The following is a 15,709-nucleotide window of genomic DNA, read 5'->3' on the forward strand; positions in this document are numbered from 1 at the left end:
GCGTCGAAACAGAGCTTATCCAGATGGATAGTTGATGCTATTGCGTTGGCATATGCTTCCAAGGGCATGCAGTGCCTGCTAGGTGTCAGAGCACATTCCACGAGGGGCGTGGCCTCATCGTGGGCTTGGTCGAATGGGATTGCCTTGCAAGATATTTGTACAGCGGCGGGCTGGGCCTCTCCGTATACATTTATAAGGTTTTACAACCTGGAGGTTCCCGCCTTACAGGCCAGACTGCTGTCAGTCTAGATGTTCAGTGTTGTCTGACCTGATGTTATCAGCTCGGAATGCTGCGTCTACTGAGCACAGCTCTAGGGTCGACAGTGAAAGTAATAGCACAAGATGTGTCTGGGCAAACTGTGTGAAGACCCTTATTCTTACGTCAGCTCAGGCCGTAACCCCGCCCTGTATGTACGTTTACTTAGCGTCTGAGTGACGCTGCACTATGTGGAAGAGTGCGGCGTTGCCCCTCCCTCTTCCCCGGACTCCCTGTGAGTTCTATAGGTGATCATGAACTGTATGAACCCCGGGCTTTCGCCCTTGGGTCTTTGGTGTCAGATCTCAGCATGCACGGCGTTTTACACTGGGTCCCCATAGCGTAAGATACTTACGCAGTACGAGAGACCTCTCGTAAGAGAACGTACTCGGTTACTAACGTAACCTCTGTTCTCTCTAGAGAGGGAACGAGTACTGCGTATCTTGCCGTGCATGCGCACGCTCTGGTTGCTTCGATGATGAAAAACCAGATAATAGCTGCCTACGAGCGGTCTTTATAGGCTTAGACCACGCCCTTTTAGGCGGGAAGCTACGAAAAGGGCGCGAAGCGACGCAAAGGGCGCGAAATGCCCCCATTGGATCTGGCGTCGCGTCAGGCCTCGCTCTATAGGTTGCTGCAGTTGCCGCAGAGCAGCCAATAGGCGCGCAAGCTGTTTCGCCTATGTCTGTATGCTGCTGCAACGCGCTTTACATTATTTCAAAATTAAGGATAATTTTTGGCTTCAATATCTTGCAGAAAAGGATTTTCCCCATAGCGTAAGATACTTACGCAGTACTCGTTCCCTCTCTAGAGAGAACAGAGGTTACGTTAGTAACCGAGTACGTTATTAGTGAAGGGTTAAGATGTTTTTCACTTTAAAATAATGGGCCAGATCACACTAGTAGTTCATGGGGACTGACAAGGTAACACTTGAGTTATTATTGAGGGGTTAACATGTTTTTCACTTTAAAATAATGGGCCAGATCACACTAGTAGTTCATGGGGACTGACAAGGTAACACTTGAGTTATTATTGAGGGTTAACATGTTTTTCACTTTAAAATAATGGGCCAGATCCCACTAGTAGTTCATGGGGACTGACAAGGTAACACTTGAGTTATTATTGAGGGGTTAAGATGGATTTTACAAGTAATTTACAGTAAACTTGCACTGAAGCACTAGTGATATTCAGACATTGTACTGTGAAAAATGTTTTTGTACTTTAAAAAATAAATGCAGTTAATGTCTTCATTACGGAAGTAAAAGAACATAATTATTTACTATCACACTAAAGAGAAGCCTGCCCCAGAATACTATTAATACTAATACTAAAAAAAAACATTGAACATTGAACTAAATGCAGCTCATAATAGTGAAATAATCCAATCATGAGCATCAAATCATTGCTGGCATTACATCCTAATTAAATAAATTATATTATATGTTTGTTTGAAATGAACAGAGAACACATCCAGTCATATTTTGGTAAGAGTCACAATTTCAACCGGTGATGGTGGTGGTGTTCATAAATTAGTTTGCACAAATAACCTAATTGTTGATTTTATAAATCTTACACTCTAAAAAGTGCTGGGTTAAAAAATAACCCAACCATAACCCAGCTGCTGGGTAACTATGGGACAGAACACGCGTTGGGTTGTTTTGACCCAAGTGCTGGGTTAAATCATTTGACCCAAAATGCTGGGTTGTTTATTTGACCCAACCAGTGGGTCAGATTAACTGTGTTGCTGGGTTAAAAACTACCAAAATATTGGGTTATTTGTTGTCTAATTGCCTTGCTACCTTTATATTTACCAATAATAATATATAAATCACAAAAGAATGTAAAATTATTATTGTTTTTCTGTAATTCAGTTACACAACACAAAAAAATGCATCTGTAAATGTCAATTTAATGAGTTTTCATATTTCTTTTTAATACAGTTTTCAAATAGGTGCAGCTGTCACACATTTTGTCCAACCCTTACAGACACAAATAATGGTTTTAGTAGATCAGTTTCTTTTAAACACAAAACTATAAACAAGGCACAATATATTCCTATTCTTTATGTCAACATTGCAGCAGTAGAACACTCAAAAATGAATTATTACCACATTAGAATCATTCCAAACATTGTGCCATTAAAACTAATCCAAACAAAGAGTCCACCAGACAATTCTTACAATTTAAAACGTGTTACAAGTGGCCAAAAAAAAAAAACTGTTGCCCTCAAAAACTTCACACATGAAGACTTATGTCCATCAATATGATATACTGCATGCTGGAGAAATTCCCAGGCAACAAGTCCGCTTCAATGGCATGGCCTGGAACAATGGCGAAGGTCTAGAAATGTTGTCTCATCCCGAGGCTCAAATCCACCATGTTGGTCCCCACCTGTTAATTATACGGCATTTAGTCTTGCAACATAACTAACATTTTAAGTTAAGTGTATTTTATGAACATAAACACAGAGGCATGAAATAAATGCTCATTTTGCTTCTCAACTTTTCATACAGTTGTGGCCAAAATTATTAGAACACTAGTATTTTCACCAGCTAAATAAGGTTTTAAGTCAGTGATTTCTATCTTTTGCTGTAGTGTGTCAGTAGGAAATATCGGTTTACATTTCCATTCATTTTGCCATTAATTGTGATAATCCAGTGACATTATTGTTTGCACAACAGCCTGTGCTCCACACAGGATCTGTTCTCATCATCATCCAGAAGAACTGTGACAGCGTCTCCAAGATGCTCCAAGAGACCTAACTGCAAAGCTACAGTACTGTTAAAAGTTTTAAGCACTTGTCTAAAAATGTCATAAAATGATGCTGTCACAAATAATGTCATAAATAAATGTTCTTTATCAATCAACCTTGATTAACTAAATTAAATCAACATTTGGTTTGACCATCCTTTTACGTTTAAAGTAGCTTTTGCCCTACACTAGGTGCACTTGCACATAGTTTTTCAGGTAGCTTTGCTGGTAGGTCTCTTGAAGCATCTTGGAGACGTTGTCACAGTTCTTCTGGATTTAGTCTGTCTCAGTTTGTTCTGTTTCTTCATGTCATTCCAGACAGACTGGATGATGATGAGATCAGATCTCTGTGTGGAGGATTGGCTGTTGTGCAAACAAAAACCTCACTGGATTATCACAATTAAAGGCAAAATGAATGTTTGGAAATGAAAACTGATATTTCTTACTGACACACTATAGCAAAAGGTAACAAACACTGACTTAAAATCATTTTTTAGCTGGGGAAAATATTACTGTTATAATAATTTTGGCCACCACTGTGTTATATATATATATATATATATACACACCCTTATTAGAGCAGAAAACGTAAAACAAAACTTACAGGTTGTACGTCAATGAATGGCCTCCGGGATTCCGTGGTTGTGGGTCTGAAAACCTTTTATCCAGAGTGGGCAGGACTTTGAAAGCACTTTCCCCTTTAGCATCTAAAAAATAGGAATAATATGCAAACTGTGAAACATATTTTATAATCAAAACAACAAATTGAAACACTTTCATATGAAGATTTCTTCATTCCTTTAAATAATGCAAATTAATTCCCACCCTCATTCAACTAATGCAGGTTAAGTTTAGGTATGGGGTCAGATTCAGGGATGCAGAATATGCTCATGCAGAATAAGGCATCAGTATGTGCTTCATAAGTACTAATTAACAGCCAATATACAAGCTAATAAGCAACTAATTAAGTGTTACTGTAACATTGTATTTCCCAGTTGATGTGTGTCAAATACAGTTGCATATTGTTTTTATAAATTGACATATTATAAGAAAAAGCTTACCTTAAGTCATATCACCCAGGAATGAAGGTCTGCAACTGTAGCCCAGTCTTCAAAAAGTCTGCCTCTGGATATAGCTTCCTTGTCTTGTGAAATCTGATAAAATCTGAAAAACAAATGTGGTTCAATAAGTTTAAGGTTTATACTGGTCTCCTAGTTTGTAATGCAACACAGGCATTCACTAAAATAGAGGAAGAGTGGGGCCGTTCACATGCCGCGCCTAAACGCGTGAAAACGCAAGACGCGTCGCTTTCTCTCTCATTCTTTCCAAAACGCAGCTTGCTCTCCCATGGCGTCTGCCGTTGCTAAGCAACCATGCCCCGCGCCTGGAAAAACGAGCTTCCAATATGAACGTATATTTTGACATCTACATATAACGAACTTCAGTGCACAAAAAACGCGACATATGAACGGCCACATACACCACGAGAGATTAAGTCTAACTTTACATACTGTAGCTAAGACAACATTACATTTAAGTAATAAACAATAGTACACACCAGTCATATTGTGGCTTAACGTTATTAAAGTAAGGGACATAGCGTTTTAGCTAATTCAGATAAGTTACCTCAAGGAAAAAAGCGCGAAAATGCTCAACATAAAACATATGGATCTATCGTTGGATTCGGCACGTCGCAGACATTTACTTGAAAAAATATGCCCTTAAAAGATAAATTTTTGTATGAAATTATCTAATTTCGACAAAACATTACAAAGCCATACAGTATGCAGACAGTAAATTAACTTACCCCCGTATTTCTGACCTACTCTTTCCATAAGGCGTTAAAAGCCATATGTATACTGTAAGTTATACAAATAACACTACACTACACACACACACACACACACACGCACACACTTTATATAACAATAAAGCGATTGTTGAGGCAAAAAAGTACATCGCTTGGCTGCTTAAGTTACAACGTTCGTCATTCACGGAATAAAATGCCAACCCCGCACAGCGAAATATCAAATATTGCATTAAACAGTGAAATCAGTGTGCTCTAAAACACAACTTATTAAAAATAAAGGTAAATAATTATATAATCATATTAATTTACCTTATAATCCTGCTTGCTGCGAGGTGCGTGTCCGCCTGGCGACGAGACGAGTGAAGAATCCAGAATGTTCGATGAAGTGAAAAAAAATAAACAAACAGGTTGGGTCAAAATAACCCAACTCAGGTGTTCATAGTGAAAGAACCCCTTAAAGTCCATTTGACCCAGCATGATCAACCCAACTGTGTGTTTACAGTGCCTCAAACAACCCAGAATTTTGACCCAGCACAATTAACCCAGCAATGTGTTTACAAAAATAACCCAGCACTTTTTAGAGTGTACTGTTGTGATAGTTAATTAGTTATTCTTTATGGTCACAGTTCACAAGTAGTTCTCAATGACAATTTTTTCTTTAGTAATTATCAAATACCTAATAAGGGACTACCTTTGTCCAAAATTATCACTTACCTACTGCTTAGTTAATCTTGCTTCTTAGTTAATAGTATTAAGTTAAGTGTTAATGTAGAACTACCTATTACTTCCTGCATAGTTACTTGTTAACAACGGCCCATTATTCTAAAGTGTTACCGAAAATTCTTTATTTACTGTACCTTTTCCATCTCAGACAGATAGTTGTCTATGAAGTCACGAGGGTTTGCAGGGTCCCAGTCGTCTTTGTGTTTACTGATCTCTTCTCTCAGGAAGTCTGTTACTATCTTATTGTTGGAAAAAATAGTCTGATGGGGGCCAGGAAAGTATTCCAAGAGCCGAGGACACACATTATACAGCTGTAAAAGACAAAACAGTGGAAAATGAATACAAAAATTGTATCATAATTAACTCACAAGACATATGTGAAAGTAGTGTCAAAGGATGCTATTGTGAATCAGTACCTGTGCTCTAGGAGAGCCCATTAACTTAATGCATTCATTGTCAAGACCCAGGATTGTTTGGTAACATTCATCATGATAGTCAAAGCGTTGTCCAAACACCAAACAGGCAACGTTATTTGAGACAGCACTGTTTAGGATGGTCATAGGGTTGAAAGGTCCTGTTTGGGAGAAACCATTAATGTTTTTTAAGTTTCAAACTGTTTTCATTCTTCTTTGCTCCAATGAATTCAAATTCTCCAATTAGTGAGACATTTACACCATACCCTTTTCTGCCTTAAAAGCATCACAAAGGTAGACAGACTCTTGCTGGATGTTGTGCTCAAGGCTTTTCTTTTCCTCTCCAAACATCCGCAAATGGAGGCCAGCAAACTTCCTATGTGTCTGCCACACATATCCATTACTCTCTGCTAAACCTACATAATGACATTAAGATGAAATTTGATTATCAATAAAAAATCACCAGCACCATTAGAGAATTATGGTATTATGGTCAGTGTACTTACCAATTCCCTTATAAATTTTGTTAAACAGAGGGACAATTGGACGCTCAACAAAACTGTCAATCTGAGCAATAGGGCCTCCTTTACCATTTTATATCCAGACACGACTACCATTTTCTCACTGCCCACTCTTAAGCTGAATATGTTCCCGTAGACTTCAGGCAACTGAAATAAAAAATATTGATTTTGTTTATATCAGTCAGGAACATTAATAGTTCAAATGTCCAGAAGCAGAACAATAAATGAAATCTCTAAAAGTTGACAGATTGACAGTAAAGTAACAGACATGCAAATGGAAAAATAAACAAATTTAGCTTCTTATTCATGGTAATAAAATCCATCTTAGTGAAGACAGTACCCAGGAATGGCAGAGGCCATGGTCCTGGAGGGAAGTTGGAAGGATTTCTATTTTTGATTATATCAGCAACGAGCAGAAATACAAAAAAGAAAATGATCCAGCTTTTAAAATCAAAGCTGTCATATATCAAGTGCAGGTTCATGGTGATAGAGGTTCCCTTCGTCTTATTTGAACTCAGTGGTCTGTACAGGACTGGGAAATGTAAATACTAGAGGGGAGGTGCAGAGAGATATTACGTAAGACACTTCACATTCCACGGTGGAGTACGAAACCCCCTATGGAAACCCATTTATCAGTAAAAGTTTGAAGATAAGAACATATGTTCTTACAAACCCATGAGCAGTTCTGCCTGACATGTCTACATTTGCACTTGAGGCGAACTGTAAATAATTTCTTTCTGCAGCTTTAATTGTACATCTACATCTATAGAAATATGATTTTCATCTTTTCATGGTTCTGGGGCCCCAGTAAGTTATACAATACTCCAGCTGTTGTTTAGCAAATCTGTGACTGTAATACATTCCTTTACTCTGTTATTTAATTAAAGTATCTCAAAAAAAACAAAAAAACAAACACAATTTGTTGAGTCAACGTAAAATAGTTTGTTACCCTGCTGTCTTAAAATTTTAAGTTAACTTTAAATGTTAAGTTGTACTTAGTGACAACTTAGATATTCGAGTTGACTAAACTAAAAATTTGGTTTTAATAAGTTTTCACCAGTTTCAACTTAAAAACTTAAGTTTAGCAGCTGCCTTAAGATTTTAAGTTAAATCAACTTAAGTTGTTTAAAATCACAAGTTATATCAACTCATTTATATTGTAATAAGTTAAAATAACTTGAAGTTTTAAGCTGATTTAACTTAAAAACTTAAGGCAGCTGCTAAACTTAAGTTTTTAAGTTGAAACTGGTGAAAATTTTTAATTTTACAGTGTGTGTTTGTTACCCAGCTGCCTTAAAATTTTAAGTTTAATCAACTCAAATATCTAAGTTGTCACTTGGTAAAACTTAACATTTCGAGTTGACTAAACTTGAAACATTATAATTATAATTATCTTTTATAATTTAAAAAACATTATAATTATAATTAAAGTATCTCAAAGAGCCTGTCTTTCATATGAAACCATTCTAGTTACTTATATTTTTGTATGAAACAGAGATATTTCATGTGACAAATAATTTATTTTATACATGACGGTGCAACCATGTAAACCTAAACTTATAATTTTTGGTCCCAAAATATCAATTTTAATGGTAGTCCACTGTATAATTTTTGGATTTAATGCGTCACAGTTTACTTTATTTTGCTATCCTCACTATAAATAAACTAACCACATAGTGTCCTGCACTCACTAGTAAAAAATTTTTTTTTAATTATATCTAGTGTCTGAATAATATTTGGTTTGACTGCATATATCCTATCGAGTCCTGACCAAAATCATGTTTCTAATAAAGTGGCCAGTTAATGTATAAATTGTGAGAAATCAGTTTGGACCAAAAGTTAGTAAAGCACTATTTTAAGACATGTATGGAGAAAACTTCAATGCAAATGAGCTCTTTAGAATTATGTAATTGGCTGGTAATTTCATTGTTGTCCTTTTTTGAGTGTGGAAAGGATTCAAATCGCTGTGCTGCCCAGAGGGACCTTGAACAAGTTGTTATTGGGATCTACTTCACTAATGCTGAGGGAGGGGATTCCACCAACACTGCAGTTGATGTTGGAATAGTGACTGAAGGTGTTGAAGTGCTTCACGACTTGGGAGACATTGCTTCTGCATGTGGACTCTTAATGGTTGTCATGTATGCAATGAACCTCAGTTATTCTCAGGAACTGAAAATGTTCTTTGAGGTGCTTCAGAAAATCTTCATCCAGCTGGATGCTACCTGACTCTCAACCAAGGTACAGGTGCTTAAAAGCAAACTGTATGAGTGAACCAACATTGAGCATGTGGCGTTTAACAAGAAGGCACTTAAAATATATTCCTTTTTTTTTTTTATGTAAAGATAACATTGTTTAATTGTTTTTTTTTCCTCTTTTGTAAAACAGAATTTGATAAACAGCTGTGTTGTTGATAAACTCTTCTGTTGGTGAATAAAGGAACTAACAAAGGTTAAGTTGAGTTTACTGGAGTTATTTGTGTGGAACCTGTTGACAAACTAGAGTTAATTCAACCTAACTCGTAAAAATTAAAGTTAGTGAAAACATTTTATTTTGAATAATTAAGCTTAAATGTAATGTTTTGTTATAAAATCATTAGTTCACTTTGAATAAACAAATACTTAATATGCAACTTCAAAACAAATTTTTTTAGTCCTTATAACATAATTGATTTTAGTTAGTTGAATTGAAACATCGCTTGTTGAGTAAAAATTAGTGATAATAGTTGGCTTAATAAAACATTACATTAATGTACATTTATGCATCAAACTTATTAATACATGTAGTGATACATTTACATTTATACATTATACAAATCAAGTTTAAAACGTTGCATCAATGTTGCATTTTGAAAAATGGAAAATGATGCTAACATAAAAGATAATCATCCAAAAACACATCTGAAAACATACTTTATGTCTAATTTCACTGGCTTGTTTTGTTCTAACGTGTTGACACACACATACGGTATGGAGCAGGAGCATACGTGAACCATATCTCGCCCTCCAAACTGAGTTCCTCTCCTGGACATTTGGAGATGGTGAATTGCTGCAGCAGGGAGGTAAAGAATAGGAAGAGTACCTGACGAGCCAGCTGCTCACCCAAACATGCTCGCTTACCTGTGAACAGATGCCAGAATGCAAAATTAAACATCACATGTGATATTGACAAGAGAAAACTTGGCAAGCAATTAACTTTTCCTGCGCGAATGCAAACAGGAAAATGGCCCAAGGGGGAATTTGGTTCTCTAGGAACCACCCTGCTGGCTAGTTCTTAGAATTGAGCTCCTAAAACTATGCGGTGCGAAAGCCCTATTCTGACCTAGTTACATTTTTTTTCAACAGCCTCACTATTGTGAGAGTATAGGCTGGTTCAGCTCTTCTCAAAGTAATGTAGTAATGTTTTCCAGTAGCAAACTAAAATGAGTATACGAGTATAACAAGAAGCACAAGCAAGACTGTTTTAAATATCTGACAAAATGCTCATCTCTCACTGTAGTGAAATCCAGCTCATTCTAGTGAATCAGTAAATCCTAAAAAATGTCCTCTCTGGCATCTAGTGTAGTGTTATGAAGTCAGGTTCATTCAAGTCAGTCAGTTCATCTTAAATATCCTCTCTCATTTGAACCATAGTACAATAAAATAAACAATTCACCAATTTTACTAACTTTGGTTATGTACATTTTTGTAAAACAGCCTGAGAGTTCATTTATTCAAAACCACTCAGTGTTTAGTGCTAGAAAAAAAGCAGTAGTTCTTTTTTTTATTAATTTATAAAAGCATATTGCTCTCTTAATTCACTTCAGTGTAGTTAGATACATCAAGTTTCATAAGTGTGTGCCTCTTTTGTTGTTCTGTATTTAATACTAGTCCACAAAATCACACACTGAAAAGTTATGTATTCAGACTTCAACATTTCTTACATTATAACAGTTTATTCACTATAAATTAGAAAATGGTAATAAAATATGACAAGATCTCAGAGTTAAACTGTGTCAGAACAAATTCAGCTTGACAATGTCGGATAACTTTGATAGAAGGTATGTAACAAAACATGGTTAGGTCAAAGTTTTAAATCTAATTTTTAGTCCCAATTTTTATTGGGTGTAATATGTCACAGTTTGGTTTATTTTGCTCTCCTCACTTACATAAATGAACTATAGTGTCCTGCACCCACTAGTAAAAACATATAAAAAATATAGCTGCAAGCAGCAATTACGGGGCCAAGCACTCAAAGGGCAAAATGAGGAGCTAAGGAACAGCAGACCAACTGCAACAGTAAGTAAAAGGAAGCCATTTTAAGATGATTTTAGTCAAAACGACTGAATAATGATGTAGAACGCCTATTGATATGATTTAATGGCTTATTACTTTTGACCAACAGGTGGCGCTGTTATCAGATCGATGTGGTGTGTTTAGTGTGAGGTGTCAAACGTACACACAAAGTTTGGTGTCATTATGTCAAAGTTTTCCAAAGATAAAGCCTCAGAGTAATTTTCACATCAAGCCTAAAATTTATAGAGGCGCTGTACGAAAACGGTTTCATCTATCAACATGAAATCCATAACTTTCTGTCAGCACAGACTGAAGATGATCTGACTCGATTTTGGTGAAAATCGGACGAACAGTCTAGGACTAGTTCGAAAAAGTAGGTTTTCAACATAAATCAAAATGGCGGACAGGAAGTTTGGCCAACTGTGGCATAATTGGTATCTATGTTGTCGGCATGACCCAAGGAATATTTTGAGACCAGTTTCATTACAATAGGCTAATGCTATCTACAGTTATTAGCATTTTTGTTCATTTTAAAACTAATGGTTAATGAATGCTTCATTACTCTTGACCAATAGGTGGCGCTGCTACCAAATTGATGTGGTGTAATCAGTGTGAGGTGGTAATGCCACATACCAAATTTGGTGCAAATATCTCAAAGCTTTGCAGAGATACAGCTTCCGATGCGCTTTGGCATCTTACCTGCAAATTCGTTGATGCGTTAAATGAAAACAGTTTCGAATATCGACACGAAATCGATAACTTTTGTCAACATGGTCGGAAGATGATCCGAGTCAAATTTGGTGAAAATCCGACTAACGGTCTAGGAGGAGTTCGAAAAAGTAGGTTTTCTACATTAATCAAAATGGCGAACAGGAAGTTAGGCCAATTTTGGCACAACTGGTATCAATGTTCTCGGCCTGACCCAAGGAATAGTTTGAGATCACTTTTATTGCAATAAGCCATTTTTTTTCAGAAGTTATTAGCATTTTTAGAAATTTCGTTATAACTTTTGATCACAAGGTGGCGCTGGCCCCAAAATTTGTACGTACATTCAGGGCATGGTGCCGAACATTTTTGTAATTATTGTCGAAACGATACGTTAATCCGTTCTCAAGATACAGCATTTTAAAGCTAAATTCAAACTGGCCGACACCCAAAATGGCTGACATGGGAAAATTGGATATGGTTCGACTCGGCATGCTCCTCCGAATCTAACGGGATTTCGAGATTTTTGGCCAAAGCACTAAGAAGTTATAAGCAAAAATAGCCAACTTTCATATCTCCTGACCACTAGGTGGCACTGTGACGAAACACTGCAGGTAAGCTCAGGTCATGCTTGTTATAACACACACCAAGTTTGGTCTCAATATTCCAAAGTGTTGCGGAGATATGGCCTCACTTCCATTTTTGAACGCTTTTCGTAGAATTAATTAGCGCGTTATTCGAGAACGGTTTGTCCAATCAACTTGAATTCCATAACTTTTTGCCTGCATGGTCTGAAGATGATCTGAGCCAATTTTGGTGAAAATCAGACAAACCGTCTAGGATGAGTTCGAAAAAGTAGGTTTTGCAAACAATTAATTATAGAAAAAACCCGAAACCTTACGATTTTTGAAATTTGGTTTTCATTCGACTCGGCATGACCCAAGGATTCAGAGAAAATTGGAATTTTGACAACAAAGTTTGGACAAGTGGTGGCGCTAGAGAGTTGAAGTTAGAGACTCCAAACTAGCTATAGTTAATGGTGAGACTGCCCTCTATCAGTGTGCCAAATTATACCACTTTCCCGCAAGCGGTTCTATGGGCTGCCATAGACTTGCCGCGGAAGAATAATAATAATAGGAAGAAATCTAACGGATACAATAGGTGCCATCGCACCTTCGGTGCTTGGCCCCTAAAAAGATTTCTTATTATATATGTAAATGTTTATCAAATATTACCTGCTGAAAAAGGCATGAACGCTTCTCTCTTCCGAAACTGGCCATTTTCATCCAGGAAGTGTCCTGGGTTAAAAGTGTCTGGTGTCTCCCATTCATTTGGATCATGCAAGACTGAAGACAGGATTGTCCAAACAGCAGTACCCTAAAAAGTGAATAAAAACTACTAATTTGTGCCAATAGCAGATCATTGTCTATATATTTTAAAATACATATATCTATATTTCAATCAAGACTAGACTAGACTAGTCTCTATCAGAATAGAGAGGAATTTATACCTTAGGAATGAAGTATCCTCCTAGTGTAGTGTCTTTAACAGCTTTTTTAGGGAATCCCATTGGAACAACATTTCCAAGTCTTTGTATCTCATGGATAACAGCATCAGTGTAGGGCATATTTGCTTTATCAGCCAAACAGGGTTGACGTGACTGTCCAATCACCCTGTCTATCTCTTCCTGGACCTTTTCTGAATAGGAAATCCAAGTTATTTCTAAAGTGGTAACTGTGTATTGACAATATGTGTGCACTTGAAAAATTAAAACCAAACTCACTCTGTATTTCTGGATACTTGATCATAAAAAGCAGACCCCAGCGTAACGTAGTAGCAGTGGTCTCTGTCCCAGCTTCAATCACGTCTAGGCAAGCTATCACTAACCCTTCTATATTAAAACCAGCCTTGGGGTCACTGTTTTTCTGTACAAAAAAAAAAATGTAAGTACTGAATTATTCAAAATTCAAACCCACAAAGAAAATTCCATCTTTACTGTACCTTTTCCATCTCAGTCAGGTAGTTGTCTATTAAGTCACGAGGATTTGCAGGGTCCCAGTCCTCTTTGTGTTTACTGATCTCTCCTCTAAGGAAGTCTGTTATTTTCTTGTAGTTGGAAAAAATAGTCTGATGGGGGCCAGGTAAGTATTTCCAGACTTGAGGACACACATTATACAGCTGTAAAAGATGACATAATGGGTGATGAACACAGATTTCTAATTATAATTAATCCATCTAAGGATGCTGTGATGAATCAGTACCTGTGCTCTAGGAGAGCCTATTAACTTAACGCATTCAGTGTCAAGACGCAGGAATGTTTGGTAAGCTTCATCATGATACTCAAAGCGTTGTCCAAATATCCTACAGGCAACAGTATTTGAGACAGCACCATTTAAGATGTTCAAAGGGTTAAAAGGTCCTGTTTGAGAGAAAGAATGGATGTTTATTCATTTTACCCCAATGAACTAAAACTCTCCAGTTGTTCAGACATTTACACCATACCCTTTTCTGTCTTAAAGGCATCACAAAGGTAGACAGACTCTTGCTGAATGGTGTGCTCAAGGGTTTTCTTCCCCTCTCCAAACATTCGCAAATGGAAGACAGTAAACTTTCTATGTGACCGCCACAGGTATCCATTACTCAGTGATATACCTACATAATGATGAAATCTGATTATCACTAAGAAATCACCAGATCCGTTTGAGAATAAAAACTTTAAGTCAGTATGGTCAGTGTACTTACCAATTCCCTTAAAAACTCTGTGAAACAGAGGGACAATTGGACGCTCAGAAAAACTGTCAATCTGAGTAATGAGGGCCTCCTTTACCATTTTATATCCAGATATGATTACCAGTTTCTCACTGCCAACTCTTAAGCTGAACACCTTCCCATAGTCTTTAGCCAACTGAAATTCAATAAAGACAATATATGAAATCATCTCTAACAAACATGCAATTTAAAACCATATGAATTGAGCTCCCACCTTAGCCATGATCCTAAAATTCATCTTAGTGAAGATAGTTCCCAGGAATGGCAGAGGCCATGGTCCTGGAGGGAAGTTGGAGGGATTTTTGTTTTTGATGATATCAACAAGGAGCAGAAATACAAAGAAGAAAATGATCCAGCTTTTAAAATCAAAGCTGTCATATATCAAGTGCAGGATCATGGTGGTAGAAGAAAATGACTGGTTCCCTTTGTCTTATTTGAGCTCTGTTGTCTGTGAATGCTGATTGGCATAAGTATTTATGTACAGGTCTGAAAACTGTAAACCCTGGAGGGGAGGAGTAGAGAGATACAACATTACATTCCAGATTAGGGTGGAGAACTAAACTGGAAAGACGTTTATCAAAAGTATAATTTTGAAGATAACATAAGATATTACAAACACATGGAACATCACAGTCCAGTCTGACACGTCTACATTTGCACTAAAGGTTTTTAAAACTGTGTTAATATTTTCTTTCTGCTGCTTTACTTGTACCTGTACATATAGTAATATCATTTGTCTGTTCTTTATCTTTTTCCACTTTTATATACATTGGTACATTTTAATAAAGTAGACTATGTACAATAATTGCAAGCTCATTACAGAGTTCAAGGGTGAATACGAAGAATTATTAACTTGAACCTAATAGTCATGCATGACTATTGCATTTTGAAAACTATGCAACAGAGATATTTATGACAAATGGTTTGCCCACTTGTGATTTATTTACATAAACATTAAAAGAACACTCAGTAAATCATATACAGCATACATTTTATTAATACATTAGATATACATGTTGTAATATGTGACTCTGGACTACAAAATCAGTCTTAAGTTGCACGGGTATATTTGGAGCAATAGCTAAAAATCTATTTTTCTTTTATGCCAAAAATCATCAAGATATTAAGTAACAATCATGATCCATGAAGATATTTTGTACATTTCCTATCATAAATATATCAAAACTCAATTTTTGGATTAGTAATATGCCTTGCTAAGAGCTTCATTTGGTCAACTTTAATTTAAACGTGATTTTCTAAATATTTAGATTTTTTTTTTTGCAGCCTCAGATTCCTGATTTTCAAATAGTTGTATCTCTGCCAATTGTGCCAAACATCAGCTTTCAGATCATGTATAAATCTCAATTTCAAAAAATTGACTCTTAAGACTGGTTTTGTGGTCCAGGGTCACATATAAGCGATTCTTGAGACATGGGACAAAACATAGGTTTAAAAATAGAAATATTTTCCATTGTAAATGTTATGGGGAT

General features: G+C 36.5%; 1 protein-coding gene and 1 long non-coding RNA gene across 3 annotated transcripts; both read right to left on the reverse strand.

Moving 5' to 3' along the window:
- Nucleotides 1-1,885: 1,885 nt before the first annotated feature.
- On the reverse strand, nt 1,886-5,236 carry LOC141348760 (uncharacterized). 2 transcript variants are annotated; one of them, XR_012357556.1, is made up of 4 exons: nt 5,127-5,236; nt 4,069-4,171; nt 3,612-3,714; nt 1,886-2,647 (listed from the first exon to the last, which is right to left on the reverse strand). It is a non-coding gene; the product is annotated as an uncharacterized lncRNA (long non-coding RNA). The 2 variants fall into 2 exon arrangements; XR_012357555.1 differs by lacking the exon at nt 5,127-5,236 and having other exon boundaries at nt 4,069-5,098.
- A 3,666-nt stretch (nt 5,237-8,902) lies between these two features.
- LOC141348754 (cytochrome P450 2J2-like) lies at nt 8,903-14,637 on the reverse strand. The gene is made up of 9 exons (XM_073853034.1): nt 14,434-14,637; nt 14,193-14,355; nt 13,953-14,102; nt 13,712-13,869; nt 13,452-13,628; nt 13,234-13,375; nt 12,961-13,148; nt 12,686-12,827; nt 8,903-9,590 (listed from the first exon to the last, which is right to left on the reverse strand). Exons 1-9 carry the CDS (start codon nt 14,614-14,616, stop codon nt 9,415-9,417), a joined length of 1,479 nt encoding a protein of 492 aa, XP_073709135.1. The 5' UTR covers nt 14,617-14,637; the 3' UTR covers nt 8,903-9,414.
- Between the last annotated feature and the right edge of the window lie 1,072 nt (nt 14,638-15,709).

This window comes from Garra rufa, chromosome 13 (genome assembly GCF_049309525.1).
Source record: "Garra rufa chromosome 13, GarRuf1.0, whole genome shotgun sequence".
In the NCBI taxonomy this organism is placed as follows: Eukaryota; Metazoa; Chordata; class Actinopteri; order Cypriniformes; family Cyprinidae; genus Garra; species Garra rufa.

Bases quoted from the DNA above. Each gene is read 5' to 3' on its own strand.
- LOC141348754 (XM_073853034.1), bottom strand. From the start codon at position 14,616: ATGATCCTGCACTTGATATATGACAGCTTTGATTTTAAAAGCTGGATC. The intron at 13,870-13,952 runs GTATGGTGTAAA...TCTCTCAAACAG, and splicing joins TGCCTTTAAGACAGAAAAGG to GACCTTTTAACCCTTTGAAC. The intron at 13,629-13,711 runs GTACTGATTCAT...CATCTTTTACAG, and splicing joins TAGGCTCTCCTAGAGCACAG to CTGTATAATGTGTGTCCTCA.